Source organism: Podarcis raffonei, chromosome 13 (genome assembly GCF_027172205.1).
Source record: "Podarcis raffonei isolate rPodRaf1 chromosome 13, rPodRaf1.pri, whole genome shotgun sequence".
In the NCBI taxonomy this organism is placed as follows: Eukaryota; Metazoa; Chordata; class Lepidosauria; order Squamata; family Lacertidae; genus Podarcis; species Podarcis raffonei.
Window position 1 is genome coordinate 33,352,495 of NC_070614.1, and position 19,616 is coordinate 33,372,110.

At 40.3% G+C, this 19,616-nt stretch overlaps 2 protein-coding genes across 2 annotated transcripts; both read right to left on the reverse strand.

The window, feature by feature from the left end:
- Positions 1-1,555: 1,555 nt before the first annotated feature.
- LOC128398804 (vomeronasal type-2 receptor 26-like) lies at positions 1,556-8,561 on the reverse strand. Its single transcript, XM_053360058.1, has 5 exons — positions 8,400-8,561; positions 6,370-7,050; positions 5,690-5,917; positions 3,963-4,089; positions 1,556-2,457 (listed from the first exon to the last, which is right to left on the reverse strand). Exons 1-5 carry the CDS (start codon positions 8,559-8,561, stop codon positions 1,556-1,558), a joined length of 2,100 nt encoding a protein of 699 aa, XP_053216033.1.
- A 3,436-nt stretch (positions 8,562-11,997) lies between these two features.
- LOC128398805 (vomeronasal type-2 receptor 26-like) lies at positions 11,998-18,562 on the reverse strand. Its single transcript, XM_053360059.1, has 6 exons — positions 18,546-18,562; positions 17,937-18,228; positions 15,761-16,639; positions 15,278-15,505; positions 14,401-14,527; positions 11,998-12,899 (listed from the first exon to the last, which is right to left on the reverse strand). Exons 1-6 carry the CDS (start codon positions 18,560-18,562, stop codon positions 11,998-12,000), a joined length of 2,445 nt encoding a protein of 814 aa, XP_053216034.1.
- Positions 18,563-19,616: the final 1,054 nt, after the last annotated feature.

The window sequence follows — 19,616 nt, forward strand, 5'->3', positions numbered from 1 at the left end:
TGATGAGAGACTGAGGTGCCCTTGAAAGCACAGTGCGATTTAGGGATATATTAGAGATATATAGGACTGAGGTACAGGATTATGGACCTTTAACCTTTAATATTTAAACCTGAATCCACCCACACTAATACATACTGGGAAACAGAAACATATATTTAATCAATTAATATTTAATGAAGGAACATAATATCCTGACATGATCTTGGAGGAGAATATGAAGTAATTGCCTTCTATAGACTATAATTAGAATGCATAACACATGATAGTAGAAATTATCAACAGAGCCTTCCATGCTGGATTTGGAGAAATGATTTAACAAGGTTGGAGATTTACAGATTAAACCTGTAAGGGGACAAATTTCCAAAAAATATACATAGTATATTGTAAACATTTTATTGTGACAGAGCCAAAAAAGAAGTTTATAAATATTTATAAAATATAGAAGATCCTATCCCTCTTCTGATGGTGCGTGAATATAGTGTAGTGTCATCATTTTGGTTCATTGTGGCTGCTCTCCTATGCTTACTTTTCCACAATTATGTAGGACCTTTGTTGAACTTGGGTTTCAACAGATGCCCTCAACATACTTAAAGGGAAATACCTTGGAATAGTTCATATGGCATGGAAATGCATTTATGAATGTAATCAGGTTGAGGATAAAATGAATTACAGTGGTACTTCGGGTTAAGAACTTAATTCGTTCTGGATGTCTGTTCTTAACCTGAAAATGTTCTTAACAAGAAGCACTGCTTTAGCTAATGGGGCTTCCCACTGCCACCTCGCCGCTGTGCGATTTCTGTTCTCATCCTAAAGCAAAGTTCTTAACCTGAGGTACTATTTCTGGGTTAGCGGAGTCCGTAACCTGAAGTGTTTGTAACCTGAAGCGTCTGTAACCTGAGGTACCACTGTACTTGTTGATTTGTCCAGATAAGACTTGCCCCGATACGATTTTTAATCTCCCATTGTTTATTGTTCTCACATTGATCCTCCCAGGATGATAATGTTAAACTTTTATTCTGTAGACTTCCTTAGACTTGATATATTCATATTGCATGGCTTCAGTGTAATGCCTTGCATTTTCCATCTGTTACTCATTGTGAAGGCATTGGGCTATATACAATACATTGAATTTCATGTGCAACTGCATAGACAGCATTGCAGACATTGTAGCTATGGCTAGGCATGCTCATTTCAAACAAAATTCCAGGAAGGCTTTCCAGCTTCTCCTCTCTAGTACAGGTTTTATCTACCTCCTTAAAGAGGTTTAGGAAACAGCAGGCTGCTTGTTTCCAGAAATCCAGAATAAAACCACATTCTTCTGCATGGGAAGGGTTCCTCATCTATATGAATTTCTGGAGGACTAACAGTTTATTTGAGAGAACTGTGAAAGTTATGGAAATGTGAGGGTGTGGCTTATGACTGCAGAATATAGGTATGAAACCAACTTGAAGTGTGATGCATCCATCTTCACTGAAGTTGCAAGGATTTCCTTAATGTTTCCTTAATCAAGTCTATGTGCGTTAATAGTCTAAGCTACAATTTTATCATATATGTTTCATTTGGTTTGCCTTATTAGTTGCTCCCTCTTATTCAGTTCAGGCCTCAGTACAATGATGTAGCATTTAGGGAAAAAGATGCAACCCAGTAAGCCAGCATTGGATGCTAAGATGGAGAAGATCTCCACAGCCACCATGTATTTTCCTTTGGTGCTCAAGTAGGTTGGAACAAAAGTCAGCCAAACACTGCAAAACACCAACATGCTGAAAGTGATAAATTTGGCCTCATTGAAACTGTCTGGCAACTTCCTGGCTAGGAAAGCCAAAATGAAGCTGACAATGGCCAAGGAACCCATGTAGCCCAGGACACAGTAGAACATGATAGCTGAACCCTCATTACATTCCAGTAGCATTTCTCCTGTCACTGAGTGCATGTCCATATCTGGGAATGGAGGGAAAGTACATAACCAAAGAGAACAAATGCCAGCTTGAAGAAAGGAGCCAGAGAGGACAATGGAATTTGCCATTCGCTTCCCCACCCATTTTCTGATTCTGGATCCTGGCTGGGTTGCCATGAATGCCAGAACCACGGTGATGGTTTTTGCCAAAGTGCTGGAAAGGGCAACAGAGAACATGATGCCAAAGGCTGTTTGTCGGAGAAGGCAGATGACCGTTCCAGGCTGTCCAATGAAGAGTAAGGAGCAGAGGAAGCAAAGAAGGAGAGCGATGAGAAGGATGTAGGTGAGGGTCCTGTTGTTAGCTTTGACTATGGGAGTGTCCTTGTGCTTCACGAAAATTCCAAGTATGAAAGTTGTGATAAAGGAGAAGGAAATGGCTAAGATAGCTAAGGTAATTCCTAATGTTTCTTTGTAAGAGAGGTAGCTTACAACTTTAGGAATGCATTGAGTTTGGTCCATATTGGGATACTGGTCTTCTGGACATTTGACACAGGCATCCATATCTGAAAATAGTAAAGAGCTACTTTAAATACTTCTAGAAGTTGATCAACACCTATTTAAAAGGGCCATCAGTGAGAATGAATTCCGTTGCCTCTTTTGCAGTTCTTTGATGAACTCTAGGAGAAAGGGGTCCCTTAATATCAGCATCCTTGATGTTAATTTCATCTCAAGCAAATAATGCCATATGAAACTTCTCAACCACCTATACTTTGCTGAGAGAATAATGCTAATAACCACTAATCTGACAGTGTTAAAAACTTACAGGGGTAATTTATGTAAATCACTTTAAAGGCTAAAGAAGTGATTTTCATAGGAAAATTATCATTACTGTTGTTGTTTTTCTTTGTATTAATAATTTTTTGCTGGTTTGGGAAGTGCTATTCTGAGAGGGTATGGTATGAAGGTACATTTCATAACCATCCTGTTAAAGTGACTGGTGACTGATTCAACTTTCTCACTGGATAGTAGACTGCTTGGAATCTCTTTGTACATTGCCTTGAGTTCTCTGCTGATTACAGAAGAGAGTCAGGATACAATGAGAAAGAAATGGGATTGGAACAGGAATGTGCCAAACTCAGATTACAAAACAGCCCAGGGTGGCCAATGTCATTTTGCCACCTTCGCGGGTGGGGGATAGGATGGTTGGAATGCTGCCTGCTCTGGGTGGGGCTGCACTTCCTTTGATGGAATGGTTCATAGCTTGGAGGTACTTATGGATCCTTTACTGTTGCTTGAGGCTCAGATGGGTTCAGTGGTTCAGAGTGCCTTCCATAACATTTGGCTGGTGACCCAGCTGCACCTTTATCTGGACTGTGATAGTCTAACCATTTGATTCGGGGGGAAACATAGCATGGGAGGCAATTCTGCAGGCACTGTGTACTGTGTACTGTGAAAGTTAATATGAAAACACTAAGAGCTTCTGGGAAGCTGTGTGCTAATTGCTACATAATAAGGCTCTCTACTTTTCACAGTTCGGCCACTGATGGAGTTCTCCTGATCTATCCATACGTTAAGATTTGCCGGACTTCTATTTTCAGTGATATGATTAGCTGGGACCCAGGAGATGGTCTCAGCAGTTATGGAACTCCCTGGCAAATGGGGTCCATTTTGCCTCCTATAATATTGATGGGCATTTGTATTATCACATTTCTCTGGTAATTTTGTGGTACCTTAGACTTGTATTTATTTATTTATTTATTTATTTATTTTTACATTTATATGCACCCTTTCACCCAAGGAGCTGTAAAACCAGCAATAAACTGTGAGGGGATGTCTCCCCGTCCCACTGCAGCAAATTTAATATGAATTTTAAAATATTTTCTTACATTTATATCCCATTTTTATTCCACTGTGGAATGCAAGGTTGAATATGTTGGGTCCCCAGTCTGTCTCCCATCCAGATACTGATCAGAACTAGAACTGCTTAGCTTCATCAAAGTAATGGCTATATGTGCCTTAAGGGTCAAGGCATCCTTCCATATGATGTTTTTAATATTATATCTCCTACCTTTCTGCTTAGAGATCATCCCTTCTGCACATGGAGCACAATCATAGCAGCAAATTTTTTCTCCCTCCTTCTTTTTCCTGCTGTAGCCAGGTTGGCAGTTGTCATTGCACACAGAAATAGGCAACACCTATACATAATAATGTGGAGATTAGCAATAAGATATTTTTACTCTTCTGTCGTTCACTTCCCATCTGATTTGAATCATGGGAGGGTTAGAGTGAGGAAAACTTTCTTCTGATGCTTTTTCACCAGCTTCTATCTGTTGCGAATCAGAAGTCTGCAGTAGAGACACTTCTCTGTTGAATTTCTGAGGGGGAGAGTGTCAAGGTGGTGTCTGCTCTTTGCAATAAACACCCTGTGCTCACTTAGAGAGATATTTACAGTTCTTTTTTTACATATGTACAAACAGCAACAGTTCCGAATCGTGCTTCTGCATCCGACGAGTCAGATTCGGGGAGTGGCTTCCTTCGGCTCCTTCTCCAACACAGCATATGTGGGAATCTCTTGAGACATCTTTGATCTCTGCGTTTTAACTCTCTCCTCGCCTGTGCCGAAGACACCACTTCCTTTTCTGTTCCTGACTCCCTGGTTGGTGGTAGGGCTCTCCAGCATTGCAGAGCCCTGACACCCCTTGACTGCTCTCCGCCTTCTCCTCCCCTATTTCATCCATCATTCCCCTGTTTTCCCCGACTGAATGTCCCTCCTCGGATATTCCCCCTTCACTTGACGCAAGGGTGTTCCCTGTCTGTCCCGTGACAGAGAGTGAGGAAAACCCATTAGGCTCAGTTGCCTCTGTCACTTACTTCTTACCATTTGTCACCAGCTTCTATGTGTTGCAAATCTATAGTCTGAAGTACAGACCCTTCTCTATTGAATTTCTGCTCATGTCAGCAGTGTTGCAGTGTAAGAGCCAACAGGCTCATTTCCACATTCTTCATTAAAAAGGTACCCCTGCCCGAAGGCCAGTCATGACCGACTCTAGGGTTGCGCGCTCATCTCGCTCAAGAGGCCGGGAGCCGGCGCTGTCCGAAGACACTTCCAGGTCACGTGGCCAGCATGACGAAGCTGCATCTGGCAAGCCAGCGCCAGTGCTGCACACAGAAACGCCGTTTACCTTCCCGCTATAAAGCGGTCCCTATTTATCTACTTGCACTTAGGGGTGCTTTCGAACTGCTAGGTTGACAGGAGCTGGGACCGAACGACGGGAGCTCACCCCGCCGCGGGGATTCGAACTGCCGACCTTACGATCAGCAAGTCCTAGGCACTGAGGTTTCACCCACAGCGCCACCCGCGTCCCTCACATTCTTCATTACACAATCATAAATTCATCAGGGGATTAATAACCTAAGAATAAGTAGAGAATTGCTGATCCCCGTATTGTGGGCTGTTGACCCTGACATTACGAGTGCCAGTTGTAATAAAAATGAAGCTGAGCTGTTTGAGATCTTTGTAAGTGCCTGCAACAAATAGGAGTCAAGATTTAAAAAACACCAGAATCCTCTTCCAGCTTGAAATGAAATAAGGAATGAGAGGATTGCTGGATCCTTTGGATGACAGATTCTTTGCATTCTTCTTCTTCTGTTACTTCTCCTTCCAAAGAATTCCCCTATTCTACATTTATTTCACAAATATGTACATTATATACAATTTTGGATTGATATTCTTCTCATTTAGAGACTCAAATGTTCACAGCTTTATATACATAAAAGTTAGATAACCTATCTTACCTGGTTAAAACTTGGATGCCATAGAATTTGGTCATCATTTATTCTTAACTCTTTTCCTAAAGGAGCATGGGAATCCAGTCTTCCGACTTTTGCTCTAACCAGTGAGCCATTGGTAAAAATCAACCAGTTTGTTACATCAAAACATGCAACTAATTCTCCATTGTCATCAAAGTGCACAGAATCTCCCACACTGTTATTGAATGTGATGTGCCTTAGAAAGGAATGCACCTTTTAAAGAGAATATGTGCAGAGATGTCACTAGGTCTCAAAATTTATTCAATGGGCTTCTTGGAGACCTTACTAATTTTTCAACACTAAGTTATTCTCATTAAATAACTCTATATTAGCACAATTATATAACATATCTGGCAGTGCTTATTCAAAACAAAACAAGAAGGCCACCAAACAAAATGTTGCTAGAAATGAATTATGCAAATTTACAGCTCCTTTTACGTCTGGACTAAAAGCTGAAGAGCTATTACCTGCCATGATTGCACGTTTGGAAATTCCAGTTTTCCCCCTTCTATAATCCTTCTACTCTTGGAGATCCTTTTCTTTATGGCATGCAAAGCATGCGCCACAATGTAGACAGCATTGTAGATATTGTAGCTGTGGCCAGTCATGTCCATTTCAAACAAAATTCCAGGAAGGCCCTCCAGCTTCTCGTCCCCAGTGCAAACTTTCTTGTTTTCCTCCTCCTGCTGTCCTTTAGAGAGTTTGAATGAGCAGCTGAAGGCCTGCTCCCAGAAGCACTGGATAAAGCCATCACCTTTTGCCCACAACGGCCTTAACTTGTGAATGAACTTGTGGAAACCTAATAACCGACTTGAATGAACTGTGAAGGATAAAGAACCATGAAAGGCTTGCATATCCCAATTCTTCTGAACAGAGTGTGATGCAAAATCCCAATGGGATGTAACAATCCATACTTTATTCAGAGGTGGCAGTGAGAATAGAGGTGCAGAAAACAGCAGCATTCTCAAAACCTGAAAAGATGGAGGCTCTCCATAAATAAAGAATACACTGGGATTTCCCTTACTGGACTTTCGCTCAAAGATTTTTGCATAGGTTTCAAAATGCTGCAAAGCAAATTCTATCATCTCATCCACATAATTCCATTTGGGTATTCTTATGATGAAGGCATAACAGATACCATGAATGGAAAGCAATGGCATCATTGTCTGTAAAAATCTGTCTCCTCGATCATCATCTACAGCCCCAAGCCCAATCCAAGTCCAGCCGAAATGCTGAAGTAACCGCACAACACCCATGTGCTGATAGGCTTCATTGGGGACCATCTGGTACAGAAATGGGAATAAACTTTGGGCACCTTGTAGTGGCAAAAATGATCCATATGTAAGCTGAAATGGAAAGTTCAAGAATAGAAGAGAATTTTAAACCATACACTTGTAGGAGGTCCTGTATGTCTCCTTGAGGAGCCCCTGTGAGGAGCTCCACAGTAATTGGTTTCATCATGACCTACCCTGAATCACTTGTCTCAGGCAACATGTCTATTCTTCTAAATATTTCATTTACTGCTGCATTCATCTCTGCCTTCTACCATGCCAAATGAACCTCACCTGAACTTGGCAGAGCACTCTTTGGTTAGGATGGTGCTCTGAGAGGCCATGGAACACTGCTTCCATGCTGCTAGAGTTATCACATCAATTATCACTCCTGCTTGCTTAAGTTGTAATAGCAGACCAAGCACAATAGTGACCCAGATGGGTCCGTATAGTTAAAGTTATGGTTTTCCCAGTAGTGATGTATGGAAGTGAAAGCTGGACCATAAAGAAGGCTGATCTCCGAAGAATTGAATCTTTTGAATTAGGGTGCTGGAGGAGACTCTTGAGAGTCCCATGGACTGCAAGAAGATCGATCTTATCCATCCCTAAGGAAATCAACCCAGAGTGCTCACTGGAAGGACAGATCCTGAAGCTGAGGCTCCAATACTTTGGCCACCTCATGAGAAGAGAAGACTCCTTGGAAAAGACCCTGATGTTGGGAAAGATTGAGGGCACAAGGAGAAGGGGACAACAGAGGACGAGATGGTTGGACAGTGTTCTTGAAGCTACCAGCATGAGTTTGACCAAAATGCGGGAGGCAGTGGAAGACAGGAGTGCCTGGCGTGCTCTGGTGCATGGAGTCACGAAGAGTCAGACACGACTAAACGACTAAACAACAGCAACAATATTGGGAGAGACATTAGACTTCCACCAAGTCTGTGGTCTCCAGGAGGCCAATTTTCATGTTACATAACAAAATGTCACAAAACCTGACCATAGTATTGACAAAGTCTAATGAGATTTAGAGTAGTTTCTTTCTAGCACTGGGAATAGGTTGGGATAGAAGGGAAATAAAATTCAGTTCTCATTTAAGCAGAGACCCACATAATTCTTATGTTCAAAACAACCTGAGAACAAAAAGATAGTGATCCTTTGAAATTTACCATTCTTTTATTTTAACAATGAAACTATGCAGCTGAGTAATATGTGCAGTAAAATGCCCAGAATAGTGAAAATAACATAAAGTGCATTACAGAAGAGAATGTTTTGCAAAATAGTTTACATTAGGGAACATTGCAACCAAGCATGTGCATTAGGAGAAGTCCACAGGAAAATGCTCATGGAAAATATATTGAAAGGGTTGCTGAGATCAAGATAGTGTAGAACAGTTGTGAGAGCTCCATACACTCATAAACAAAGCTTACCTGTGGAATCTTGTGGGTTGCTGAAATGATGGCCATATTGGATGAGATTTCAGAGATGCACCCTCCAATGAGAGCTATAAGATTGTTCTGGTAGTCACACTTGAAGTTGGGGACAAACCTATCTCGTGTTGACAGAAGGCTTAAGGTAGCTTTATAGGTCATCCTTGCAGTGTAGTAACTATTGAGGATGTGGAGTCCCAGGGATATATTTGGTAAGATGTTGGGATTCTCATTGATCTCTTTGACAGCAAATGCAAAGGCCAGGATGTGCTGGTAGTTCTTAGGCACTGAACTGTAATCAGAGTTGCAGTCTGTTAAATAAAATAAGTGCTGCAGCTAAAGTAAAATGGCATTTTAACACATCATCATCAGTTTACTGTAAGCTTGTAAGACTGAGGTGTAGCATAGGTTAGAATTATACAATATAATATTCAAATTCACAACAATAAGCATGATATGTGCTATCACAAACAGTATATCTAAATGTTTAATTTGAACAAATTCCTCTCTGAACATATTTCACTCACTCCTATTACTCACACCAAAAGTAAATAAATCACAGTATTTCTTGATAACGCAGTCTCAGTAATTATGAACTGAACATATTATAAAGTGAGAAAGGGAAGAAGTAAGGTCTTACATGGGTTCATCAGTGATGGTCTGTGTGCGCTGTTCCAGGAAAGAGAGGCTATCATAAAGAAAGAATATTTGAGAAACAATCCCACCGATGACGAGGTCCCCTGGCTGGTAAAATTCATGAGGAATAGGGAGGGGATCATCAAATATGCTGCAATTCACAACATGTTTACCACAAACAGTATGACACAACAGTATGAGAAGCAATGCGAATACCAGCATGATCCTGTTGCCCAAACGTTCTCTCCAAATTGAGATAGACATTTTTCAATGTGCAAAATTATATATTTACCATCTACAGCACTATATAAAGCAATATAAGAATATGCAGCTGTCCCATCCAGGGATCAAACCTGCAACCTTGGTATTATCAATACCAGGGAGCTCAGATTATACTCTTCCTGTACTGATTTACTGGTTGATCTGTTAGGTAACAATTTTGCTGTACATATAAATATATATCATTTCCCATCAGTATCCATATCCATATCCTGTGCTTTCTCCTCAATTTATTCTCTAAAGCTGACTGATAAATATAAGCTCCTTCTCCTTTTGCAATCCTTAGCTATACATCTTCATCTCTGGGCATCAATTACTTTAACTTGGATTTCAAAGGGGGGTGTTGTGTTCAGAGTTCTTAGTCTGACCCCATACCTCACAAAAAGGGAAATTAGGTCAAGGGTGTGTAGGTCAGTGGAACCGTTAATCAATAGATAGCTAATGCCCAAATTTTTCACACTAAGAATTGGAAGATGAGCTGGGGGAAAGAAAATGATGAGGGATATGCCTAGTACAATTCTTGCAACAGAATGGCGGCAGAATCAGCTCATTAAAGCCCTCCTGACCCAACAAATGCATGAAAGAGCAGTGCCTCTTCCTAGATTCAGTTTGCAACATGAAGACTTTATACCTTTTTTAATATATATTCATTGTTATTCCTACTTATGGACTCTAGACATCAATTAAGTCAGAGGACGGGAACCAGTAATTACGACAATGACAGGGATGGCAAAAACTTCCCCAGTGAGTAGACAGACTTTGAAGTTTCATCAAGCATGACAAAAGTGTTAGAAATTTCCCCACACTCCCACACCCTGAAAAAGTATTGTAATTCCTGAATTATACCATTCACCTTTCATGTTTTTACTGGGCAACTGCAGGTGTTAAGGGCAACAGAAGTATTATTTAGGCAATACAGATAGTGTATGGTATTGTGGTTAGTTCAAGCTTCACCACTTCCTTGGAACTGGATTGTTGTCAGTGGCAAAGGAGTGGACTGAAGTCCCAGATTTGTTTATTCACTAGATTAGATACGTGGATTCTGTGTAAGTGAAGTGATCGTGCAATGGAAACTACAATTCAACAAGTAGCCAACTTGCAACCAATATTGTCCACATGGAATGATGAGAGACTGAGGTGACCTTGAGAGCACCATGCGATCTAGGGATAAATTGGAGATATATAGGACTGATGTACAGGATTATGGAGCTTGTACAAACCTTTAATGTTTAAAATTGAATCCACCCACGCTAATACACAGACTGGTAAACAGAAACATATATTTAATCAATTAATATTTAATGAAGGAACATAATATCCTGACATGATCTTGGAGGAGAATATGAATTAATTGCCTTCTATAGACTATAATTAGAATGTATAACACATGATAGTGGAAATTATCAACAGAGCCTTCCATGCTGGATTTGGAGAAATGATTTGAAAAGGTTGGAGATTTACAGATTAAACCTGTAAGAGGACATATTTCCAAGAAATATACATAGTATATTGTAAACATTTTATTGTGACAAAGCCAAAAAATAAGTTTATAAATATTTATAAAATAAAGAAGATCCTATCCCTCTTCTGATGGTGCGTGAATATAGTGTAGTGTCATCATTTTGGTTCATCGTGGCTGCTCTCATATGCTTACTTTTCCACAATTATGTAGGACCTTTGTTGAACTTGGGTTTCAACAGATGCCCTCAACATACTTAAAGGGAAATACCTTGGAATAGTTCATATGGCATGGAAATGCATTTATGAATGTAATCAGGTTGAGGATAAAATGAATTACAGTGGTACTTCAGGTTAAGAACTTAATTCGTTCTGGATGTCCGTTCTTAACCTGAAACTGTTCTTAACCTGAAGCACCGCTTTAGCTAATGGGGCTTCCCACTGCCACCGCGCCGCTGTGCGATTTCTGTTCTCATCCTGAAGCAAAGTTTTTAGCCCAAGGTACTATTTTTGGGTTACTGGAGTCCGTAACCTGAAGTGTTTGTAACCTGAAGCGTCTGTAACCCAAGGTACCACTGTACTTGTTGGTTTGTCCAGATAAGACTTGCCCCGATACGATTTTTAGTCTCCCATTGTTTATTGTTCTCACATTGATCCTCCCAGGATGATAATGTTAAACTTTTATTCTGTAGACTTCCTTAGACTTGATATATTCATATTGCATGGCTTCAGTGTAATGCCTTGCATTTTCCATCTGTTACTCATTGTGAAGGCATTGGGCTATATACAATAAATTGAATTTCATGTGCAACTGCATAGACAGCATTGCAGACATTGTAGCTATGGCTAGGCATGTTCATTTCAAACAAAATTCCAGGAAGGCTTTCCAGCTTCTCCTCTCTAGTACAGGTTTTATCTACCTCCTTAAAGAGCTTTAGGAAACAGCTGGCTGCTTGTTTCCAGAAATCCAGAATAAAACCACATTCTTCTGCATGGGAAGGGTTCCTCATCTATATGAATTTCTGGAGGACTAACAGTTTATTTGAGAGAACTGTGAAAGTTATGGAAATGTGAGGGTGTGGCTTATGACTACAGAATATAGGCATGAAGCCAACTTGAAGTATGATGCATCCATCTTCACTGAAGTTGCAAGGATTTCCTTAATGTTTCCTTAATCAAGTCTATGTGCGTTAATAGTCTAAGCTACAATTTTATCATATATGTTTCATTTGGTTTGCCTTATTAGTTGCTCCCTCTTATTCAGTTCAGGCCTCAGTACAATGATGTAGCATTTAGGGAAAAAGATGCAACCCAGTAAGCCTGCATTGGATGCTAAGATGGAGAAGATCTCCACAGCCACCATGTATTTTCCTTTGGTGCTCAAGTAGGTTGGAACAAAAGTCAGCCAAACACTGCAAAACACCAACATGCTGAAAGTGATAAATTTGGCCTCATTGAAACTGTCTGGCAACTTCCTGGCTAGGAAAGCCAAAATGAAGCTGACAATGGCCAAGGAACCCATGTAGCCCAGGACACAGTAGAACATGATAGCTGAACCCTCATTACATTCCAGTAGCATTTCTCCTGTCACTGAGTGCATGTCCATATCTGGGAATGGAGGGAAAGTACATAACCAAAGAGAACAAATGCCAGCTTGAAGAAAGGAGCCAGAGAGGACAATGGAATTTGCCATTCGCTTCCCCACCCATTTTCTGATTCTGGATCCTGGCTGGGTTGCCATGAATGCCAGAACCACGGTGATGGTTTTTGCCAAAGTGCTGGAAAGGGCAACAGAGAACATGATGCCAAAGGCTGTTTGTCGGAGAAGGCAGATGACCGTTCCAGGCTGTCCAATGAAGAGTAAGGAGCAGAGGAAGCAAAGAAGGAGAGCGATGAGAAGGATGTAGGTGAGGGTCCTGTTGTTAGCTTTGACTATGGGAGTGTCCTTGTGCTTCACGAAAATTCCAAGTATGAAAGTTGTGATAAAGGAGAAGGAAATGGCTAAGATAGCTAAGGTAATTCCTAATGTTTCTTTGTAAGAGAGGTAGCTTACAACTTTAGGAATGCATTGAGTTTGGTCCATATTGGGATACTGGTCTTCTGGACATTTGACACAGGCATCCATATCTGAAAATAGTAAAGAGCTACTTTAAATACTTCTAGAAGTTGATCAACACCTATTTAAAAGGGCCATCAGTGAGAATGAATTCCGTTGCCTCTTTTGCAGTTCTTTGATGAACTCTAGGAGAAAGGGGTCCCTTAATATCAGCATCCTTGATGTTAATTTCATCTCAAGCAAATAATGCCATATGAAACTTCTCAACCACCTATACTTTGCTGAGAGAATAATGCTAATAACCACTAATCTGACAGTGTTAAAAACTTACAGGGGTAATTTATGTAAATCACTTTAAAGGCTAAAGAAGTGATTTTCATAGGAAAATTATCATTACTGTTGTTGTTTTTCTTTGTATTAATAATTTTTTGCTGGTTTGGGAAGTGCTATTCTGAGAGGGTATGGTATGAAGGTACATTTCATAACCATCCTGTTAAAGTGACTGGTGACTGATTCAACTTTCTCACTGGATAGTAGACTGCTTGGAACCTCTTTGTACATTGCCTTGAGTTCTCTGCTGATTACAGAAGAGAGTCAGGATACAATGAGAAAGAAATGGGATTGGAACAGGAATGTGCCAAACTCAGATTACAAAACAGCCCAGGGTGGCCAATGTCATTTTGCCACCTTCGCGGGTGGGGGATAGGATGGTTGGAATGCTGCCTGCTCTGGGTGGGGCTGCACTTCCTTTGATGGAATGGTTCATAGCTTGGAGGTACTTATGGATCCTTTACTGTTGCTTGAGGCTCAGATGGGTTCAGTGGTTCAGAGTGCCTTCCATAACATTTGGCTGGTGACCCAGCTGCACCTTTATCTGGACTGTGATAGTCTAACCATTTGATTCGGGGGGAAACATAGCATGGGAGGCAATTCTGCAGGCACTGTGTACTGTGTACTGTGAAAGTTAATATGAAAACACTAAGAGCTTCTGGGAAGCTGTGTGCTAATTGCTACATAATAAGGCTCTCTACTTTTCACAGTTCGGCCACTGATGGAGTTCTCCTGATCTATCCATACGTTAAGATTTGCCGGACTTCTATTTTCAGTGATATGATTAGCTGGGACCCAGGAGATGGTCTCAGCAGTTATGGAACTCCCTGGCAAATGGGGTCCATTTTGCCTCCTATAATATTGATGGGCATTTGTATTATCACATTTCTCTGGTAATTTTGTGGTACCTTAGACTTGTATTTATTTATTTATTTATTTATTTTTACATTTATATGCACCCTTTCACCCAAGGAGCTGTAAAACCAGCAATAAACTGTGAGGGGATGTCTCCCCGTCCCACTACAACAAATTTAAAATGAATTTTAAAATATTTTCTTACATTTATATCCCATTTTTATTCCACTGTGGAATGTAAGGTTGTATATATTGGGTCCCTGGTCTGTCTCCCATTCAGATCCTGATCAGACCTAGAACTGCTTAGCTTCATCAAAGTAATGGCTATATGTGCCTTAAGGGTCAAGGTATCCTTCCATATGATGTTTTTTATATTATATCTCCTACCTTTCTGCTTAGAGATCATCCCTTCCGCACATGGAGCACAATCATAGCAGCAAAATTTTTCTCCCTCCTTCTTTTTCCTGCTGTAGCCAGGTTGGCAGTTGTCATTGCACACAGAAATAGGCAACATCTATACATAATAATAACATGATTAGCAATAAGATATTTTTACTCTTCTGTCGTTCACTTCCCATCTGATTTGAATCATGGGAGGGTTAGAGTGAGGAAAACTTTCTTCTGATGCTTTTTCACCAGCTTCTATCTGTTGCAAATCAGAAGTCTGCAGTAGAGACACTTCTCTGTTGAATTTCTGATCATGTCAGCAATATTGCATCAACTGCACATGATTAAGAATGCTGTATGGGTAGAGAAGGCTCCTTACTGCTAGCAAAGAGCACCGAGAATGTAAGCAGAGGCAACAGGCTCATTCCCACACTCTTCATCACAGAATCATAAATGCATCAGGGGATGAAAACCTAAGAACTAGTAGAGAATTGTTGGTCTCCATATTGCGGGCGGTTGTCCTTGACTTTACTAATGCCATTTGTAATCACAATGAAGCTGAGCTTTTTGGAAGGCAACCTGAGATCTTTGTAAGTGCCTGCAACAAATAGGAGTCATGCTTTATGAACAACAGAATCCTCTTCCATCTTGAAATGAAATTGGGAAGTAGATGATTGCTGGATTCCTTGGCTGACACATCCTTAGCATTCTTCTTCTCCTTTTTGCCCTTCATTTTCCAAAAAGCTTCTCCTAATACAGTATTCAACATTTATTTCACATATATGTACAATATATACAGTTCTGGATTGATATTTTCCCCATTTACATACTTGTGTTCACTGCTTCATATATTTAAAAGTTAGCTAACCTATCTTACCTGGTTAAAACTTGGATGCCATAGAATTTGGTCATCATTAATTATTAACTCTTCTCCTAAAGGAGCCTGAGAATCCAGCCTTCCAACTTTTGCTCTAACCAGTGAGCCATTGGGAAAAATCAACCAGTTCGTTACATCAAAAGAAGCAACTAGTTCTCCATTGTCATCAAAGTGCACAGAATCTCCCACACTGTTATTGAACGTGATGTGCCTTAGAAAGGAATGCACCTTTTAAAGAGAATATGTGCAGAGATGTCACTAGGTCTCGAAATTTATTCAATGGGCTTCATGGAGGCCTTACAAGTTTTTCAACAGTTAAGCCTTTCTCATTATATAGCGCTAACATTAGGACCATTATATAACATATCTGGCAGTGCTTATTCAAAACAAAAGAAAAAGGCAGCCAAACAAAATGTTGCTGGAAATGAATTAGGTTAATTTACGGCTCCTTTTCCTCTGGACCAAAAGGTGAATTGTATTTACCTGCCATGATTGCACATTTGGAAATGCCAGGTTCCCTCCTTCCATAATCCTTCTACTCTTGGAGATCCTTTTCTTTATGGCATGCAAAGCATGTGCCACAATGTAGACAGCGTTGTAGACATTGTAGCTGTGGCCAGTCATGTCCATTTCAAACAGAATTCCAGGAAGGCCCTCCAGCTTCTCGTCCCCAGTGCAAGCTTTCTTGTTTTCCTCCTCTTGCTGTCCTTTAGAGATTTTGAATGAGCAGCTGAAGGCCTGCTCCCAGAAGGACTGGATAAAGCCATCACCTTTTACCCACAATGGCCTTAAGTTGTGAATGAAATTGTGGAAACCTAATAACCGATTTGAGTGAACTGTGAAGGATAAAGAACCATGAAAGGCTTGCATATCCCAATCTTTCTGTACAGAGTGTGATTCAAAATCCCAATGGGATGTAACAATCCAAACTTTATTCAGAGGTGGCAGTGAGAAGAAAGGTGCAGAAAACAGCAGCATTCTCAAAACCTGAAAGGATGGAGGCTCTCCATAAATAAAGAATACACTGGGATTTCCTGTAGTGGAGTTTCCCTCAAAGATTTTTGCATAGCTTTCAAAATGCTGCAGAGCAAATTCTATCATCTCCTCCACATAATTTGATTTGGGTATTCTTGAGACGAAGGCATAACAGATACCATGAATGGAAAGCAATGGCATCATTGTCTGTAAAAATCTGTCTCCTCGATCATCATCTACAGCCCAAAGCCCAATCCAAGTCCAGCCGAAATGCTGAAGTAACCGCACAACACCCATGTGCTGATAGGCTTCATTGGGAACCATCTGGTATAGAAATGGGAATAAACTTTGGGCACCTTGTAGTGGCAAAAATGATCCATATGTGAGCTGAAATGGAAAAGTACAAGAATAGAAGAGAATTTTAAACCATACACTTGTAGGAGGTTCTGTATGTCTCCTTGAAGACCCACTGTGAGGATCTCCCCAGTAATTGGTTTCATTATGATGTAACCTGAATCACTTGTCTCAGGCAACATGTCTCTTCTTCTAAATATTTCATTTACTGCTGCATGCATGTCTGCCTTCTACCATGCCAAATGAACTTGGCAGAGCACTCTTTGGTTAGCATGGAACACTGCTTCCATGCTACTAGAGCTCTCACATCAATTTTCACTCCTTCTTGCTTAAGTTGTAATAGCAGACCACACAGCAGTGATCCAGACTGAAGCTGGCTACATTGCGAGAGACGTTAGGCTTCCACCATTTCTGTGGTCTTCAAAAGGCCATTTCTCGTGTTACATAACAAAATGTCACAAAACCTAGCCATAGGATTGACAACATCTTATGAGATTTAGAGTATTTTCTCTGCAGCATTGGGAAGAAGTAGGGATGGAACAGAAATTATATTCAGTTTGTGTTTAAGCAGGGACCTACATAATACTCATATTCAAAACAACCTGAGAACAAAAAGATCATATTGTCATATTGTTGGGCTGTGTGTGTGATGAAGGGGAGCCATACTGGGGTGATTAAGCAGGGGCATACATTATTCCCTTGTTTAAAACAACCTGAGAACAAAAAGCTAGTGATTCTTTGAAATTTTCCATTCTTTTATTTTAGCAATGAAAATCTCCAGCTGAGTGATATGTGCTAAAATGCATATGCAAAGGTATAGTGTGCATTCAAATGCTAAGAATAGTGAAAATAACATGTAAAATGCATTATAGAAGAGACAAACAAACAAATTTCTTTCCAGTAGCACCTTAAAGACCAACTAAGTTAGTTCTTGGTATGAGCTTTCGTGTGCATGCACACTTCTTCAGATACCTGAAGAAGTGTGCATGCACACGAAAGCTCTGAAGAATGTATCTGAAGAAGTGTGCATGCACACGAAAGCTCATACCAAGAACTAACTTAGTTGGTCTTTAAGGTGCTACTGGAAAGAAATTTGTTTGTTTGTTTGTTTTGAGTATGGCAGACCAACACGGCTACCTTTCTGTAACTGGAATTATAGAAGAGAATATGTTTTGCAAAAAAGTTTACATTAGGGAACATTGCAACCAAGCATGTGTATTAGGAGAAGTCCACAGAGAAATGTTCACAGGAAATTTATTGAAAGGGTTGCTGAGAACAAGATAGTGTATAAGAGTTGTGAGAGCTCCATACACTCATGAAGAAAGCTTACCTGTGGTGTCTTGAGGATTGCTGAAATGATGGCCATGTTGGCAGAAATTTCAGACATGCACCCTCCAATGAGACCTATCAGATTGTTCTGGTAGTCACACTTGAAGTTGGGCACAAACCTATCTTGTGTTGACAGAAGGCTTAAGGTAGCTTTATAGGTCATCCTTGCAGTGTAGTAGCTATTGAGGATGTGGAGTCCCAGAGAGATATTTGGTAAGATGTTGGGATTCTCATTGATCTCTTTGACAGCAAATGCAAAGGCCAGGATATGCTGGTAGTTCTTAGGCACTGAACTGTAATCAGAGTTACAGTCTGTTTAATAAAATAAGTGCTGCAGCTACAATAAGACAGCAACGGGGATTCAGTGCAACGTGCTTGGTTTTTTGTTTTTATCACATCACTGGGGTAATGGAGGGAAGCTTATTAATGGTCTGTGAACAACAATATAATGTAGAATGTAATAGATCTATCAACGATTTTCAACTGTTACTGGGAAACCACATATCTGACATCAAAAGTAAATAAATCACAGTATTTCTTGATAATGCATTCTCAGTAACTATGAACTGAACATATTACAAAGTAAGAGAGGGAAGAAGTAAGGTCTTACATTGGTTCATCAGTCATGGTCTCTGCAGGCTGTTCCAGGAAAGAGAGGCTATCATAAATAAAGAATATTTGAGAAACAATCCCACCGATGACAAGGTCCCCTGGCTGGTAAAATTCATGGGGAATAGGGAGAGGGTCGTGAAATATGCTGCAATTCATAATTCCCCCCACACAAACAGTATGACACAGCAGTATGACAAGCAATGCCACTATCAGTACGGTCCTGTTGCCAAAACTTTCCCCCCAAATTGAGATACCCATTTTTCAATGTGCAGAATTATATGTTTACCATCTGCAATATTATATAAGGCAATGCAGAAATATGTAGCTGTCCCATACAGAGATCAAATCTGCAAGCTTGGAATTGTCAGCACCAGGAAGCTCAGATTATACTTTTCGTATAATGATTTACTGGTTGATCTGTTAGGTAACAATTTTGCCATGCAATTTTGCCGTATCATTTCCCATCAGTATCCATATCCATATCCTGTGCTTTCTCGTCAATTTATTCACTAAAGCTGAGTGAGAAATATAAATTCCTTCCCTTTTATACAATTCTACAGTTCTTCACCTCTAGGCATCAATTACTTTAACTTGGATTGCAAAGGGGGGTGTTGTGTTGAGAATTCTTAGTCTGTCCTCTACCCCACAAAAAGGTAAATTAGGTCAAGGGTGTGTAGGTCAGTGGAACTGTTAATCGATACAAAGCTAACACCCAATTTCTTCACACTAAGAATTGGAAGATGAGTTGGAGGAAACAAAGAGTTGAGGGTTACTCCTAGTACAATTTTTGCAATAAAACGGTGGCAGAACAAGCTCATGGAAGCTCTTCTGACCCAACAAATGCATGAAAGAGCAATGCCTCTTCCTAGATCCAGTTTGCAGCATGAAGACTTTATAGCTTTTTTTGGATATTCGTTGTTATTCGTGTTTACGGGCTCCAGACATCAATTAAGTCAGAGGATGGAAACCAGTAATTTTGACAATGTCAGGGATGGCAAAAATTTCCCCAGTGAGGTAGACTTTGTCATTTCATCAAGCATGACAAAAGTACTACAAATCTCTCCACCCC

Excerpts from the sequence above, each read along its gene's own strand:
- LOC128398805 (XM_053360059.1), bottom strand. Across the intron at positions 15,506-15,760 it reads CAAATGTGCAATCATGGCAG|GTGCATTCCTTTCTAAGGCA; the intron begins GTAAATACAATT and ends TCTCTTTAAAAG. Across the intron at positions 12,900-14,400 it reads GATGATCTCTAAGCAGAAAG|ATATGGATGCCTGTGTCAAA; the intron begins GTAGGAGATATA and ends TACTATTTTCAG.
- LOC128398804 (XM_053360058.1), bottom strand. The coding sequence starts at position 8,561 with ATGACCTATAAAGCTACCTTAAGCCTTCTGTCAACACGAGATAGGTTT. Across the intron at positions 4,090-5,689 it reads GGCATCCAAGTTTTAACCAG|GTGTTGCCTATTTCTGTGTG; the intron begins GTAAGATAGGTT and ends TATTATGTATAG. Across the intron at positions 2,458-3,962 it reads GATGATCTCTAAGCAGAAAG|ATATGGATGCCTGTGTCAAA; the intron begins GTAGGAGATATA and ends TACTATTTTCAG.